Here is an 18,367-nt window from a genome sequence, read left to right on the forward strand (position 1 = left end):
TTTCCAGCCACAATGTCAGACAATTAATTTGTTTATTCTGTAAGCCGTGACTTCCAAAGTGTGATAGACAGTGCAGACATCCTGGAAAAGTGCTGTGCAACTGGGAATATGCTCATTTTAGCTTTCTTTTAGATAGCTGCTTTGGCAGCTTTCATTACTTGTGGGGGTCTTGTGTTCTGGCTGCAGCCATTTTGCAGTGTCTTTTGTACTATATGGAGTCACTTAACGGAATATGCTGGGGCTTTTAGGTCTTTTGTAAGCCTGTCTGTGCAATTCCAGTTGTGGGAGTGCATGTTATCGAGGCCTTTCAGGGCAAATATTCCTAGTTAACAACTAAAAATTGTGTGTCTCTGCCCTAACCTGACCACTGATCATACCAGGATTTTGAAAGGAAGGGGTTTTTTGTTCCTTGATTGCTACCACCTGTAATAAAAATATTGCAAACCACATTTATTCCATGAATGTACCTGGGCAATTCCCCATACACAGAGCAAAGTGGTTTTGTACAGATCTCATCACTAAGAGAGACCTTAAATGTTTCTGTTGATGCTCCAGAGATAGCAGGAATTAAGTCCTTACCTTGCCTAAGTAGATTTTATGGGGGTAGCAGGGATAGAGGGTAATGTGAATGATTAAAATAAATAAACTGAAAAGAGGCTATGCATCACAAACAGATACATTTTGTAAAAAAGGTACATATTTACACAGCCCCTATTTCAGAATAAAGCTAATGGCAGAGGTTTCAGGTATGTTGTGGGATGGATTATTCTTTTCGGTTGTTACTGGTTTTTATCTTTGCCTTTCAGAGCTCAGTCAGTCGGAGTTTATAAAGGACTGATAAACTGTACCATAGAAAAAAGTCCTTCCTACTCCTTTGTTTCTCTTATGATAAAGTGTCAGTATACTTCACTCAGAAGCTTATTTTGCAAATTTACCAAAGAATGGCCTTTAAATCTTTCGGGAGTCATAGCTAGCTGCCTGTATTTGGGGGTAATCAAAGCTGAACCAGATAAACCTAGCAGGCTGTTCAAACAGATTGGGCTTGCAATAGCCCTTCTCTGCTGATGACCCTGTCCAGGGCTTGCAGTGCAAGTTTTCATCTTGCAAGCCCAGTACGTCTGCAAATAAGATTTGGCATGCCCTATGCTGGCAAAATATTTTTAAGATGCTGTTGTGATCAAATGACCCATGTCTTCATGCATTGTGCATAAATTGAGCTCTAAATGATCCAACTTGCCAAAATCAACAGGACTGTGAAGGAGGAGTTGTATAGGTTCCCCATCAAATATGTAAGGGTAGCAGTTCATGCTCACAATTCTGTAAGACTTCATAAGCTTAAACGTTTGACATTATCTAGAAGGCTCATCCTTAATGAGTTCCTTTGTGTTCAGGTAGCCAGTGGCATAATGGCATTCAAAATATTACTGAAATAGTTAATATTCGCTGTGGGCACTGCTGCTCAGTACTGAACTCTTTAATTTGACACAATCAGCGGCAAACACTACAAAGTTAAGTGGTGCGAGGGATGAGGTAGGGTTTTTTGGTATTGTGTTCAAGTTAGATTGACTAAATAGGTTATTTAGTTCTAAGCAATAGACCTAGTAAACTGGGTTTATTTGCTGCTTGATACATATGGTTTCACATATCACTCTCTGCTTTCAGTGCAGCAGATAAGATATCAACACAATTAAAAGTGAAAAATAATCTGTCTGCTCTGCCAGTGGTGGATGCTCAGAGAACACACGCTGATACAATAGATTTCTGAATAATTTATACTCAGCATTTTTTCCTTGCACTCGGTAAATGAGGACACCTAATGTGGCATGGTCAGAGTGATATTCTATCTGTCATCCATTAAGATAACAAGATTGGTGGGCCTGGGCGGAGTGTGGTGTGGTGCACAGAAAAGATGAGATTAAAAATTGAAATGTTTGTCCAAAATGCTCGGTGTAAAGGATGCTGATAAAACCAGCTCAGAAGAATGGAATTAATTCAGAACTGTGATTTCTGCAAAGCTTTGTTTGTCTTCACTAAAATAAAACCACAAGATCTATGTTCCTTTCAAAAGTTGTGGATAAAAGGAACATTAGAGCAAATCACTGTTTCTGATAGGACTTCAGTAGCTTCCTCTACTTTAAATTCAAGTACTTTGTAGGTGCTATCGAAAACAATTATGTATGACAGTAATGCTTTATGAAGGTTTTTTTATATATATTCATAAGGCATTTTAAATTACAAAGAAAGAACCATTTGTGCTTGTTTTTTGCACAGAAGCATCTCATCTCCTGTCACAGGTTGTTAATTTGGACAGGATGCTAAAAAATTTGCATAAAAAATTGGTCATGTAAATATTCAGCCAAACAGATTCCTTTTGAGGTGAATATATTATATGTAGTAGCTTGTTTTCCAAGAGCCAGGAGGCACTGGAAATTGATTCATTTGTAAGCAGTGGTGGTTTGCTGTCTCTGAAGTTTCTGACAACTTTTTAAGGTTAGGTCACATTTGGATTTTCTTGGTTTTGAAGAAACTGTTGGGGTTGTGAGATCAGATGGAAGTCATTTGGCAAAAAGCACTTGGAGGAAAACTTAGGCTTGCTTCTAACTTTGTTATTCTAACAGGCCAGTGTTATTATACCTGTTCTATCTGGAGCCCAGCCTTGAAATGGTTTAAATGTGCTTTTCCGTTTTAACTGGGCAGCAAGTACCTGTTCTGCCCATCCCTGTGTCCTGCAGGGTTTTCTCTTGCTGCAGAGCTGCAGGTAACCAAAGCAGGTGAGGTCCAAACCCCCACAGAGGGACAGACAGGAGACTGCCTGGTTTTTTAGCCCAGATTCAGGAAATGTTTCTGAGTATGACTGCTTGCAGTGCCACCCAAAACTCGTGGCCGCGCGGCACCAGGCTTACAGAGGTGGAATGGGAAATCAAGCCCCAGCGTCCAGCAAATGCTCCTCGCCCACTGCTGCTCGAGCTCCTGTCACTCCCCCTATGATGGCTTTGGTTTGGGGTTTGTATGCAAAGACAGGACATGATATTTATAATGTGGGTGTTTTTCTTACTGCCTGTCTGGAGGAAAATTTAAAGATCAAATCTGACGTACTGCTGAGGTTTTAAAATGAGCTTGCCACAAACCTTGCTAGAAATAGTATCCCAGTGTTGTCTTATGGAAGAGTACTTGGGCACTAGGCAGTAACATACTGTTGAGAAATGTGTTCCGAGTTTTGAGCAGGGCCACGTTATGCCTTTTTTCACCTGAACATTTTATGTAAACAAGTTCATTTTTATTTCTATTCTGTGAGTAACTCCAGGAAGAAAATCAAATACAGGTGTTAAAAAGTAATTTGTAAAACAACAGTCTGAGCTTCCACAATTAATATCCTCATCTATTTCTTTCACTCTGTGCCTGTGGAGGTTAGGCTGTTGAAGAAAATAGTCTCCATTTCCACCTGCAGATTTGTTTTTTCCGAGTTTGTTCTTCCTGAGCCTTTTATATTAGTGATGACTTCATGAATGCTTTATACTTGCTGTCTGCAGAAGTTGGATCACCTTTTTTCTGTTGGGCTGTGCGGTTAACTTCGTATGGTAAGGACTGAGACAGCCTCCTCTGCTTTCCTTCCTGATGCGCTGTAATTAAACACTAGGCTAAAATGATGCAGAACCTGAATACCTAAATATCAGAACAAGTGATCAAACAGTGGGTGCCATTAGCTACTGCTCATATTTTGGTGAAGTACAGGTGTATTTGGAGGAGGCCTTTTCCTCTTTTCCCTGTATTGAGTGACACTTTTGAAGCTCATATTTCATTTCAAATAGTGCCTGTGTCTGTAAACTGGAAGGCTTTTGAGCATGGATGCACAGCAGCCTCTGCCCCAAAGCATATGCGCATAAAAAGCAGGCTTTGGGGGCTGGTTTTTTTTTTTAATTACTCCAGTTGTTCAGCTTGGTGAGACAGCTGCTGCACGAGAGGGTCATTTTTATTCATTTGGGCCATTTTGTTTCCTGCTCTGTCAGGCTGGTGGTAGGACAGTTATTCCATCAGTGGCTGCGGGTGTTAATTTACGTGCAGCTCCTGATTAAGCTGGGGTGACTGCAGGGGAAGCTACCAGTCTTGACGTCCCTTACCTCTTTCCAACTAAAAAGCAGTGACCGAATAAGCCATATAGAGACCCTTGAACCAGCACAGCTCACACTTCCTGGCTGTTGAATTAAACCAAAATAGATGCTATCAACCCCTCGCTGTCCTAGTTAGCATCATCAGCAATTATTACAGAGCCAGGCGTCACAATGGGAAATACCAAAGCAAGAAAGCAGCAAGTGAAGTATTACCATACATTTTCTTCTCAGCAAGTAAACAAAAGTACGCACACTTGCCATACTTTCCATTCCAAAGATACAAGGAGTGTTAATGATCAAAAGTGTGGAATATAAAATAGCAGTGTTATTGATAACTTAAAAGGTTTTAATTGTCTAAACAAATAGCTTTAAATTTTCCTTCTGTGCCCAGTAGCTTAAGGAAAAGAAAGAAGCGAAGAGATTTTATTTACCTCTTTGATGGTAGTGTTAAGGATCTTCTAAATCAGAAGAGCTAACCTCAGGATGAGGCTTGCCTGTGCAAGAGCTGCAGAAAACTATTGCCAGGGGTTACGTGATTAAGGAGGCATTTTTCAGTTCTGAGTGAATTTGTGGTATTTTCATAACATTAGCATCTGCAGCATGTTGGGTGTGCAAGGAATTTACGACCAGCCCTTACTGTGCCTGCCCTGCCACTCCCTGATCATATGGCCAGAAACTCTCCCAGTTAACTCTGAATGATAGGGGTTTTGGCTTTTGAACTACTCGCATATCTCAGTGAGTCCTTCTAGGAGAGCCAATTTTATAGCTTACTGTGATTGCATCTTTAGCCAAATGCATTGTGGGCAACAGAGCTATCGTCTGCGGCATCAAGTTTACCACTTCCCTGTAGGGTGTAAACATGGCCGGTTGAAGAGTTTTAACCTCTCAAGCCCTCCAACAAATATTAAATTGCCAACTATTCCTCAATAATGCTATGATGTTGACTGAAATCTGACCCTGGTCCTTGCTGAAATGATTTTAAAAATCTGAGTGAGAGGGTTAAATAGTGCTGTCAAATTTCCAAATGTCTATTGCAGAAATACTTTCGCTGAATATCTGTGAGTTGAGCTCTGAAATGCTTAAAGTATTGCTCGTTTTTTTCCTTCATTATTATATGATATTATCTAAAGCTTGGGTTTTAGTGCAGATAAAGAAATTAACTAGTTTTTTGCCCTTTGTCTGTGCCAGTTAACCTTGTAATTTATGGCTGGTTTTCTCTCTTCTACTTGCTGAAGGAGGAATCCAGTCAAATGGTGTTCCTTAAGTACAAACCAGACTCTAGTTCTCTTCGGTTTTTGTTCAAGATCATTGCAATTACTTGATTATTTTCACAGCTGTATCTGAATAAGAAAAAAATGCTGTAATTGGCAACTTTTACAAGTTCACAACTCAGTAACTTGATGCTGGAACTCTTCCACCTGCAGAAGCCTCATTAATTGCTGTAGGAGTTCCAGCAACTAAGAGACCTGGGTTTCAAATTATTTCGCTTTTTACGTGCAGCCTTCGAACTAGAGAATCTCTGCAGTAACAAAAATAGGCAGGACCTTTAGGCTGAGAGCGGCTGTCAGTTGTTGGATGAGTGTTTGAGTTTCAAGTGTATCTGTTAGGAAAGCTGTTTACCCAAGTCATTACTACATCTATAAGCCCAAATCATTTTTATTTGAGCTTTTTTTGTAAAATCTAGGACCTCATTTCCTGAATGCTTTTACTAGTTCTAGTTTTGTTTATTTTGGCCTTAGTTTGTGTTATTTAATTAGTTTTTATTAAAGAGATGAGTCTTATGTTGCACGGAAGAGTACTAAATTATAATAGGACTGAGTCTTTAAAGACGCCATATTCCAGCCATAACTTTGAATTTATTTTGTAATTTTAAAGGAATGTTAGTTCTCTAAGGGTTATGGGAAGCTCAAAAGTTTATTTGTTTTCTTTTTTTCTATATTTCAGGGCTTTTTCCGCAGGAGTATCCAGAAGAACATGGTTTACACATGTCACAGAGATAAAAACTGTGTTATCAATAAAGTTACCAGAAATCGCTGCCAGTACTGCAGACTACAGAAGTGCTTTGAAGTGGGAATGTCCAAAGAATGTAAGTTGTTCTCAGAAGCAATTTATTGTTTGTCACATCCTATGTATGTGTGGGAATCCCAAGGGAGAAAAATATTATGCAATTATGTGACTGAAGCCAGTGTCTGCATTCATATGCAGGGAAAGGAATAGGAATTTTGTACGCAACTTCAGACCTGTACTTTACAATCTTCTGAGTCCTTAACTTCACAGCCTAAATGCCATCAGCTAAGAGATTTTAGTGCAACAGGCTGCCTGTGCAGCATGGCCACCCTGTGTGGGTGTTTTCACCAGGTGTTCTAAAAGAACAAACCAACAAGATAAGTGCTTTACGATTGGGTTGTTTCCCATCTGCTCTAGAAATGGCTTCTTGGGACACGGGTGTAAGAGGAACAGCGCTGGCTTCTTAAGCTTGGTTTCTGTCCTCCCTCTGCCCTGTAGACTGGCGTATGGCTTGGCTGGGCTTGGTGTCAGCCCAGGATGTCATTTCACAAGGGCTTCCCACAGGCTCTTGTGCAGCAGGCAGCAGCCTTCTTCAGCCTTACACCTTCTCCCTCACACCAATGCAGGTGCTTGTGCCAGAGGTCCTTCTTTTGGCAGTAGTGCCAGTTTGTGCCATTTTACAAAACTGGTGGTGTAACAGCCTTGAGTCTTCTGTTCATACTGGTTGGAGCCTCTCTGAAAGGTGACACAAGCTGGCAAATCTAAACCGGCACGGGCAGTATACCTGACTATGTAAAAGTGCTGCCAAGTGCACAAAAATCCCAAAGGATTTTTCTCTCCTTTTCTACAAATCTCTGGTTTGCCCTGTGAATCAACATTTTAAAATATTTAGGTAGAAATCTGTGATTTTTCTCTTTTTCCAGTTCATTGATATCCCTGTCAAGCATGGAAATTTAGCTAAAAAAGCCATTCTCAAATCCCTATGGGATTTCTCAGTTTTGATTGGAGTGATTGCAGTAGCAAAAAAGTCTTTGGTGTAGTGATTTGTCTGATTGTTGAGGGTTTTTACCTCTTGCCAGTGATGTTCCTGATTTCAGTAGGTCAGTGCCAGTAATAAACATTACAGAAATTTGCAGTGTGTGCATAAGAGAGAGGGAAAAATTGCCCAGCACCACATCTTTAATTCACACACGGGAGTTCCTTGGAGAGTCTTTAAGACCAGAGGAAAAAAATTCTATGCTGATGAGAGATTTGTGACTGAACTGTGACTTAAACCAGTTCTCATCCTCAGCATTTCTCCTTCCTGAATTGCATGGGACTTCCCAGTAGTTCCCTTCTCTGCACTTGGGTAGGAGCCAAAGAGGTCCCAAAGCCACACTGGTCCCTTCTGGTTGCATCCTATTTCTCTCTCCCTCCTTCTCCTTCCTCTCCTCTCAGAGGAACAGTGTTGAGGAGCAGAGAATGAGCCAGATACATCTTTAGGACACTTCGTAGTGTTTCCAACTCCTTTTCATGGAAATCTGAAATTGTGATTATTGTAAAAGGATACCACCAAGTTTCCAGCAACTGGGGAAAGAGGTCTTAGGAATACTATAGTTTCACTATCCTTGTTGGATTTTCTAGTTTTCTCGTGTGCCTGAAGTGCGCTTACCTATTCTTATGTATAGATTTACTGGAGCAGAGACCGTGATAGGGGTAAAGGAGAAGGTAGGCTAAATACAAAGATGTAGGATTGAATGAGGAGGATTTTATTGATAGGTGTTTGACTGCATATATATCTGTGCATGTGAAGCTTTTTTCCTTGATGAAAACAGTATAATGCAGTTTGGAAGAGAAGAAAAAACATTTTTCTCACCCGAGGGCTCGATGGTGTTGAATTCTTAAGGATTTTATTGCTGACGTAAAGTAGTAATCCTATTAAACACTGCAACGTCACATCAGAGTAGGTTTTGGAAATACCAGCAGTATTTCTAACATGTTAACCAAAGTTACTTAGGGCAAAGTATAAAGACTTACTGCCTTTTAGGTGACGGATTGTTTTCTCCCATAGGGTAGCTGGAGCTTTGCCAGTAAGAATTAAGGTTTTGCTCTGCCTATTTCCGTGGGTGAACTGAGTGAAATTGCCCTTTGGCAGTTGCCTTTATCTCAAACCACTACAGGCACTGAAAGGGGGATAGCAGGTTGGAGGGGGATCAGAGGATACTGGGGAAAAGTTAGGGATGTCCTCTGGCTGCATTTCTGTAGAAGGCATTTGCAAAGGAATAGAGAAATTAATTTAAATGTCATCAGTTTGAATGCAGTGTGTCTTGTCTTCTGGGTTTAAGAACTAAGTCTGAAATTATACCGTGTTATCCCTTCATAAACAGGAGCTTTTCATCTCTTAAGAGATTTAAAAAACTATTTTCTTATCTGACCTTCTTTCATACATGTCTCCAGGTTTCAACTCCATTATGTAAACAAAAGCACATTTGTCAGTGGGCTTTTTCTTACCAGATAGAGGTTTTTCTTTTCCCCCCGTACTTTATTCACATTTTGTTTTCCTGTCTTCTTACAGTTCTCTTACCTTGTAACATGAAAACCATGAACAAGGACAGAAAAAATACCAGGGAAATCTCACAGAGAAACAAGCATACAATGCTCAAACGAGTCCCAAACAGGGAGAGTAATCATGGTGGGCAGCTGCAAATAGGAACCCCAAGGTCTGTGGGGAGGAGCTAAGGAGGAGTAAATGCAGAATTTCAGTATACAGAATAATCTGGGCTTAAAAGCTACAGTCAGTCCTGTGTTTATTTTTTCTGCCTTTAAAGGGCATGCAAAAGTGCTTGCATATGTGACTCCTTTTGAGCTTAATGAGCCTTACAGGCAAACATCAGAGATGAGATGAGATGAACTGGCTGCCTAGCCAGTGTGATAAGTAAGGTTTTAAGAATGGAGGCACAGTGTTTTGGAAGAGAAGAGATACTGAGCATTTCTTGTATGCTTTTATCTTCTTTTAAAGAATAAAGTGAGATGATGAAGGAATGCACCAAATTTGCATTTCTCTATGGGTTGTTTTGTTCATGTAGGGGAAAGAAAGTTATCTTTGACTATGTTACTACCTAGATCTGATCGAGAGAGGTCAATAGCAAGGCTGCCTCCAGGGCAGCAGTGGAGCTATTTGCCTTGTGATAATATCTGCAAGACCCACTGAAACTGGATCCCACTAGTATAGGGACTGTCCTTCATTGTGCAGTCATTGTTGCAAAAAGTTTGTGCTCCAATAGACAAGACAAAGGGTGTGAGGGGAAACGACTTAGTGCTGACTGTCTTATCATCCTACAACAGGGCAAAACTTGCAATAAAGCCCTGCTGTCTTTCATCAAATCCCCCTCCTTCAGAGACTCCTGAGCTTGTGTCCCTGCAGCCTGAGCTGCAGCTCTCAGTGCCACAGCCTGGAGCCAGCCCCTCCACCAGCACTGCATCAGGTTTGGGGTTTGTTGTCCCACATCAGTTCATGCCTGGGTGCTCAGGAGTGTGTAGGTGCAGCCGGGGCTCTGATCCTCGCCCCAAACCTTTTTATCCTACTTACCCTTACAGCCTCTTAGTTTTTTTAATTAACATGTAGAGAGGACTGGTGATCACACAGGATTTTTATTTTTTTTTTTTGTCCTGCTGCTGAAGTGAGAAGGCTGACAGTGGCTCATTATGTGATGGAGAGCCTTAGGAAACTAACCTTTGCCCTTCTATTACGTGATCTCTAAGCTGATGTTGAAGCACCGTCCTTGGCCTGACCCCAGGTGTCAGCAAGAAGCACACTGTTGCCTCCATGCAGGGACCTCAGTCCTCGGTAGCTGGTGAGGGGTCACACGTACAGTGTTGCCTCCTGCAATTAAGGGAGCATGCAGGAAGCTGGGCAAAACTCTTGAACAATAATGGACTCTTTCAATCAGGGTGCTGGAACATACGCTTTGTAAGGTGAAGCCTGCCCTTAAAGGAAACCTAAACTGGATTTATTGCAGGGTACAATGGCGGAGAAAATGGAGCTTCCCTCTGCCAGAATTGCTCGGCTTAGCCCAGCAGCTCTTCCACTTCCATCCTCTTTTATAAAATTTGCAGGATGCAAGGACTGTTACTGTGCTTGATGGTCTTTGGGATCCCCCTCAGACACACACCCGGCACACGTACCAGTGTGTGCTACAAGGAAACTGGTGTAAACCTCATCTGCAGTGAGCTCTAATAGAGCAAAATACCGTGTATAAAGGCACAGAATTACTGTTCCAAGTTGCTTCAGTGCACCGAAGCAATGTTCAGATTTGTAAATCTGCTTACAATTAACCTCTCTGGAGGGAGGGAAGGGAGAAGGGAAGGAATGCAGGGGAATTACCATGAAGTGGAGAGAATCCAGTTTTTGTGCTCCATATTTGTATTTTTTTAAACTTGCACAGAAATGTATGTTACTCTTTGTCACAGCCTTCGAAGTCTTATAATATTTAAATGTTCATGCTTCCTGGAACGTGATTACATTATGCTGCTGAAGAATAGAATGAATTGATTTACTTTATTTTAAATCCGGTTTAAATTGGCAACCAGGAAACATCGACTTGAAGAACTGTCATGTTTGTGTTTTATTTTATATTTCTGTTTCATTTTCTTTCAGACTCCTTAGTGAAGTGCAGTTCCATCTCCAATGAGTGGCTAAGTGGAGAGCCAGTCTGCATAGTTGCCTTTGAGAAGTTCATGCAGATTTCACTGATGTAATTTTAAAGTGGATTAACTAGAATGCGTGAAATCTTTGTTTAGATGCTTTTACTCAGAACTGAACTGGATTTTTATTCTTTTTAGCCAGGAGAAAGCATTGGATTTAAGAAGTGTTTCTGCTTTGCTACAAGCTAGATTTTTAGCTAGATGCCTAAATACCACACAGTGGCTGGGGGCTTTTTCAAAAATTCCAGCACAGTTGTCTTGCCTGCTGACTCGCCTTGCTTTCTCAAGGGGCAGGAGCTAAATATTAGAGTGGAAATCACAAAACCTGAATTCTGTTCTGGGACTGATTCCTCTCTCTAAACACTACAAGCTGATTAGACTACGTTTCCTATCTTGAGAGGTGAAAATGATGAGTTTTTTACAAGGGCTGGGAGACCTTGTATTGTAAGTGCTTTGAAGGTGAAAGATGTAAACTGTGAAAATACTGATGAATTAGGAATTCGAGTATATGGATAGTGGGGAAACCGTGCCCAAGCTGTACAGATCACAGGTTTTTTCATTTTGTTCACTGAGGTTGGATTCGGGATTTTTCTCAGTTGCTGATCAGATAGGAAGGTTTGTATTTATTTTTTCAGGCTGAGAAATTGGGAACTTCTAAAAGTTAATGCCAAAAGCCCAGTATTGCTGATGGGTAGATTTTTTTAAGATGAGAGCAAAGCCAACGTGAAGGGTCTTCCTGCTACAAAAACCACAGTGCTCTAGTGTCAGTCTGTCCTCTGCCAGAGATAATGCTGAGTGACTGAAAATGGTTTATATACAACTTAAATTCTCTTGTAGAGAGCTGGGTTCTACTTGTTGCACATTGTTTCCCATCATCTCTGGCTTTTCGCACCAGTTTTGTGTCTTCAAAGAAGCAGATCTGCTTTTCTTTTCAGCTTTTGCAGTCTGTGTGTTTTGTGTTTTAGCCTTTCCCCCTGATTTTGCCTAGCTTTCATTTGCCAGCTTTAATGTTTAAAGGAGCAACTTAGATTGAATGTTATTATCCATTATTTACTCTATGTTCTGTGAAGATGGTTATGTAATAGCAGTAATTGCATCAACTCACCTAATGAGCTTTCCCTCCAGTGCCATGTACAGCAGATTAATAGCCCATGAATTCATTTGCAGCTCGTTGTGTTTCAGAAAAGTATTTCAGGCAGCAATTAATAAACTGCTAAAGAAAATAACATAAAAAATGATTTTTTTTATTATGTTAACTCTCCAGCTGAACAATTTATTGGCACCTTTCATGATGCGGCTAAGTAAATTCTCTCCTAATTCCTCAAGCAGAGTGTGATTAGTGAACCCTGCTCAACTCCAGACTGTTTGGTAATTAGTCTGATCTTTATATCCTAAAATGTTAGGGAAAAGTATGAATAGTGTCCTAAAGTTCTCTTTTTCTTCATTTCATTGCTTTTCAGGCATTGCGCAAATGGCTGTAACTTTAAACCTTAACACGCTAGTGCTGCAAAATTTTTTTCCCCGCTTTCTTGCATTGAAAACCCATAATTGTGTAAGCTAAGAATTAAAGACCTCGGCCAATAAACAAGGCCTGGCACCATTTCTGCACTGCTTGTTATCAGCTCCAGTGTCCTGTACCTCCCAAGTGGTGGGACGGAGCCCAGAGCAGGGACCCGGGGAGGGTCAGGGGTGCTGCTGCCCTGCGGTAAGATAAACCAGGGGTCGGATGCCACTGGGGAGGGAAACGCTGGGAGAAAGGCATGGAGAGCGGAGAGCAGGGAAAGTCCTGTGTTCTGTAGCGTAAAGGGGAATGAGGTGACTGAACCTGATGGGAAAAGAGCAGCAGTGAGATGCCAGGGCTGCGGCCACTTCTGTGGGGGAAGTGTCTGGGGAAAGGGGGAAAACACCGTTGCATGTGGCCGGTCTTGCCAGGCTGCTCTAGATTACTCTTTCCATGCTTTTTTTGGTTTGGATTGGTTTGGGTGGGTTTTTTTGACTTGAATGTCTTTATCAAGTTTTTAATTTTTAACATAATTTCTTTTTCAAAAGAAACGGTTATCCTCCCCCCCCCACCTCCATCCAAAAGAAGCACTAGGTCTTGGCTTGTCTTTAGAAGTAGTAAAATATATATTTTAAAACCTTTTCCCTCATTTTGGGCTCTTGAGGACTGAGTAAGCATAAAGGGAATTCCTTCAATAAGCCTATACAGAGATTGATTACACGTCCTCAGCTGGAAGTTACATTAAGACTTATTCACTAAGGTATAGCTACCGTGGTGAACTTTTCATCGCGCTCTGCTGTCTCTATGACAACACGGATCCTGGCAGAAGTTACCAGGGCTTGTGTGCTCTCTGCAGCCTTTGTCTGCATCCATCAATCCTAGTCCTTGGCGACTCTAAATGTGTGCCTTTCTTATGTTCTTGCTTAACAAGGTGTTTTATTAAAGTTGTGACACTTCTACAGTTATTATACTAATCATTTGTACTGCAGTACCTGACCATGCTCTGAATGAGATGTGCTGCAAGAAAGGAGAAAGTGTCAATTAGATACTAGTGGACTTCCTGAACACCTCGTGATCTTCTCCTGTGGAAGAAATTCAGCTGAATGAGCTGTACAGAGTACTTGCACAAGTAACTTGTCTTTCACTATAGGTGAAGCTCAGAGATAACTAGAGCCAGTAAAAAGCGTAATGCACATACAGTCTACTTTCTACTTACACCTGCAGCACACTCCAGGGAAGTGTGTGTTACTGTTCTGTGGCTCTAGCAAAGTCCTCAGACTTGATTGAACTCTTTCTTATTTAAGGGAGCACATTTTGTCAGAGCCCATGAGTGCTAATGCCATAATGAGGCTAGCACCTCAGGTTTCTGTGCCAGTCCTGCCAAGTGCCACCTTCTCCAGAGGTCTGGCTCTTCTGTGAAGACAGTTAGTGGCACTGACACAGGTGGAACTTCCCATTGTTATTTCACACCTTTGGGGGTTTTTAGGGATCATCACATGCTTTCTTCAGTCAGTTTCCCAGTAAAAGCATTTTGGATGGGTGCCTCTTACAAAGCCACTTAACATGGATCTGGTTGTTTCCATGACCTTTTTCTGTTACTCCTAGTCCCCCACTCTGGTTTTGGGGCAGCCATGGCGGGGGTTACAGCATGATTCCCGATCATACATATAAAGGCGCTGGCTCTGTACCTTCACATTGCCATTGCAGGTAGCCTTTGCCTCTTCTTGAGTTTAGTATCCCAGCTGCTTTCACAGCAGGCAGAACCCTGGGTTATCCTTTCTGCCTTGTGCTGTGCTGGGCAATGCTGCTGTAGGAGCAGATGTGAAATCTAGAGGTAGCCTGTGCCTGCCCAGTCCATGTGCTCCAAAGCACGGGGCTGAGGCCACGCTTGTTTGGTCATGCAGACATAACTGCTGAGACCCCAATCCCATGACCTCAAAAGCTTTGTTTGAGAGCTTCCATTCTTCCTTTATGCACTCAGTTCACTGCTTCATATTCCTCATTCAGATCATTTTCTTGTTCGGGGGCACGGGACATCTTTGATGCATCTCTTTCTCCTAATTACCATTGTGCCATGCAGGTCATGCTTTCTATACTGGCACCTTGTGGTTTCTCTTCTATCTTTCCTCCTCCCTTTGAACGTTGAATCTGAAGGATGGAAAAATATCAATGAGATAAGTATCAGTCTGGGAACGAGCAAATTGCCAGTGTCTTGGGCCTTGAAGCTAAACATGGCTTATTTGGTTGTCAGGCCAACCTGAAAATGTTATCTACAGTAGCCAAGGTTCGTGAGAAACGCAGTAAATTGTTCCCAAGAGTTCTGGGAAGTCTGAACTGCAGCAACCCGAATGTGCCTGAAGGACTCAGTATCAGAGGAGACACGTATTTGGTCCTTCCTCTTAGAAGAAACATGTAAGGATACGTACATCTTCCTGATGGTTTGCATGTGAAAACTTCTTTGCTTGCCTGGTGATCGCTTTAGTAGAGATGGTCTTGCATAGAATAGGTGCCTCTGCAGAAGGGAAGGAAACAAAGCTCCTGCTGGCTGCTCTGTGGAGAGAACTCCTGTGCTGATGGTGTGGAAGATGGAAAGCAGGCGCTCGAAAACCAGTAGGCTCTCAAAGACAGTTTAGGAAGATCTCTACATAAGTAGGTGAGGCCATGGATTTCCCTCTGCTGCTGTCAGGCTCTTACAGCTTGCTTTCATCCGCTGTATGAATTGTTATTGCAGAGGGAGTTTTCCATTGCTGTGCCTACAATAAGCCGGCTGACACGTTGTAGCTCCTCCTGCTGGGATGCTGGCCCTAGAACTGCTCTAAAAATAGCCTTGATTTGTTTTTAGTTTGACTTGGTATCACATGCTCAATTTAAAATACATCAGAACAGTTAATCTCCAGTTCTTCAGCACTCGCATGGAAAGTGTGGAGGTTTTTTTTAAAGTTAGATGGCATAAAACCAGTAGAAATAACACCCTTTCTATCCTAACTTGAATAACACTCAGCTGCTAATACTATGAAAGGAAAAAAAGAAAGATGATAAGGCATTGGGATTTTCAATTTCCTTTGACCCAAAGTGAGCAGAAATGGGTTTGCTCCATCTCACCTTACTCCAGTACTTACTCACATGCTTGCATGTTTCTGAAAGCTCTTAAATTTTTAAATCTAGGTCTTATGAAAAGTCTGTCAATCAGGCGACAGCTCTGAAAACTGACTTTAACAAGTTGTAGCTTAAAGCCCTACAGGCAGTGCCTGGGGCTGATGGGCATTTAATCAGCTGAGGGATCATTTCTCGGTGCTGTGCACCTATAACCAGTTGCTTATTGTCAATATAAACAGATTTGGTAAGTAAATGTGAGGAAATTATCTGACTTTGGGAGACATTTACCTGAATTTCAGAGTTAAAGCTAAGTGGAATTCTTCCTTTCCTCTGGCAAAAAGTGCAACAGAAAGCAAACATGCTTTTAGTTGGATTACAGGCATGGTTAGTCATCTGACAGACAGTTTTAATGGAGTCAGTAAGACATGCTGGGGAAACATGCTGACCTACTTTTCTTTATTTCTTTCTTATTTAAAACTTCTAAGCAAGTGAAATGTTAATTTTAAAACTCCTCATAAAGTTGGATTTTGCTGAAGGAGCTCATTTTGTAATTTATTTACACTTCTGCTTGGGGTGCACTAGATGGTTTTGGTAACTGAATTTCATCAGGTTGCTTTTGTTTCTTGATAGGAAATTGGGTTACATCTGAGAAATCCATGTTCTTCCCCCTTTCCAGGACAAAGCAATCAGCTTCAAGTTAATGAATGATTTAAGTCCAATCCTCTGAGGGAGGACTTTACAAACCATTTGAAATTACAGATTACAAAGCGTATTACATTTGTATCATTTTCAATACACTGTATTTTTAAACATTTTTTGTCTTTAAACTTGTGGGAAGAAGGATTACTGGCAGATAGTGTTGCACACTTTGCGTTTGGGATTGTTTTTTCCCATGTTAAGTAGGTCAGTGCTCCACCGTCAGTGTCTTCTTGGAGACAGAACTTGGTGTGCTTAAACCTGGGAAACTGTTAACCGTAAAACTTGAGAGCCTGGAAAGAAAGCATTAAATTAAATGGGAAGACTTAGCAGTGAGGGTGGATTAAAACAGCATAAACAGAAATACTGAATTGAATGATACTGGAATATAAGGGAAGGCTTTATAAAAATGCTGCAGGCATCACTGCACTGTCTCCTTCAGCAGAAGGCACATGTGCAATTCATGAAATGGCTCAGGGGTGCCAGGTTACTGCCTCTCTGGCAGAGAGGTGTTCTTTGCTCCCTTGGCAGCAACATGTAGTTTTGGTGAAGACATCACCACACAGTTGAAGGAGCAGGAGAGGTCATAATTCCTTGACTCATCAGTCAATCCAGAGACAATGTTTTCACCTGCTCTGTCTCCTGTTTGGATCGTTAGCAGGCTTCCCCCTGTCAGTCAGCCCTGGTCCAACGGGCGCTGCTGCAAATCCTTTGCTTCTTCCTGTGTCTCCTGAAAAAAGGTTCTGGTTTCCTTGCTTTTATTTTAACTCCCAACCAGCTGATTATAGTTTGCATTATGGAATTAGTAACACAGTGTAGGAGAAAGAGAAAAAAATAGAAATTGCCAGAAACTGCAGGAGTTTATGGTGAATAGTATTGCATTTCAAAGAATCCACAAGTTATGTGTGCTCTTACAAAGCATAGCACTTTTACTTGCTCTCATATGGTGGGTACTTTTAGAGGATGTCCATGGCAGACTAAAGATGAAACTGTATTTTTTGTCATTTTAAAAATTAAATATAAAATGTTTATTTTAGCTAATGCATGAGAGGTTTTTTCTGTATCTCAAGAAGATTGAAATTGGCATTGCACAGATTTTAGCCATTTTGTAACCTAGAGGCATCAACCTGGGAAGACAAATCAGCTGTGAATGAATGTCCTTATGTGATGAGCTGCTGCACCTTGCATGTTCATCATCCCTGGCTGTACTGTAGCTGTGTGAGCTGCTCCTTACATACAAGGACCGTCTCCCCCCTGATTTTCTTGCCATAATGCTTCTTCTAGGTGATCCGTGACGCAGTTTGTTTTGATTCTAGTGGAGAGGCAACAGGGAAGAGCCACTAAAAATAGTGTAGCTTCTGAAATGTCATCAGGGTAGGTTTTTTTCTGGTACAGAAGAATTGTTGATGCTAAAAGATGGAGCATTAGATGTAGTGAAGCTTGAGTTGCTCTTCGACAGTATTGGTGTGCCTCTGTTGGACAGGGAGCAAGCTGGGGCTCTTGTGTTTCAAATTAGATGTCTCATGAAGATGGGTGTGGAATTCCCAAAGCTCAGTGTGTGTTTGGTTGTACAGTGCCACGCCACCTGGTTATCCCATTGAGGAGCTCAGGGATCAGATTTGTACAGTCCAGATCCCTGTAACAAGTGACATGGAGAAGTGTTAGTTCAAGAGTCTTTTGACAGCATTTTTCTAAAAGAAGGATGCTCAGTTTACCCCTTTCTATAATTTGGAAGAGAACCTCAATGCATACTTTTTTTTTCCCTCTTTGGATGCCTCTTTAGGTGAATGCTGCTACTAGATCAGAACATCCAGAAAATAATTTTAATTTGAAAAGGAGTGCAAATAATAAAAAAAGAGAACAAATAAAACCAAGAGGATAGTTGTTAATAACAAAAAGAAACCCCATTATGTTCAACCCTCTGCCATAACAAAGTGAAAAGTACACAGGGAAGGAAGAGAATAAGCAGAAATATTTGACTTCTTTAATTCTGCTGAGGGCTTAAATCCTGCTTGTCCTAAAGAGAGAGTCAAAGCGTTTTCTTGGCAACTTTTCCTGTTGTTTTCTAGGTCAGTTACAGCTATTTCACGTGGGTTTTTAGGAACATTATTCCTACTAGAATTTATGCGTGGCAAGGCATGAACATATACATCAGCTGCCTCCCACAGGGTATGCAGTATTAAGCCCCATGCATTTGGGGGTCTTCTTTCTTGGCTGGGGGAACGAGGTGGAGAGAGAACCCTATGGTAAACGGGTCTTGCAGATTGGAGGAGGA

The 18,367-nt window shown here is 41.4% G+C and overlaps 1 protein-coding gene across 7 annotated transcripts in view; it reads left to right on the forward strand.

The window, feature by feature from the left end:
• Positions 1 to 18,367, forward strand: part of RARB (retinoic acid receptor beta) — a 334,203-nt gene that overhangs the window by 280,636 nt on the left and 35,200 nt on the right. For all 7 annotated transcript variants that reach the window (XM_056334286.1, XM_056334288.1, XM_056334287.1 and 4 more), the window contains one exon: positions 6,054 to 6,195. In XM_056334286.1, the coding sequence (XP_056190261.1) occupies positions 6,054 to 6,195 (142 nt within the window). The remainder of the gene's footprint in view (positions 1 to 6,053; positions 6,196 to 18,367) is intronic.

Source organism: Falco biarmicus, chromosome 4 (assembly GCF_023638135.1).
Source record: "Falco biarmicus isolate bFalBia1 chromosome 4, bFalBia1.pri, whole genome shotgun sequence".
Taxonomy (NCBI): domain Eukaryota; kingdom Metazoa; phylum Chordata; class Aves; order Falconiformes; family Falconidae; genus Falco; species Falco biarmicus.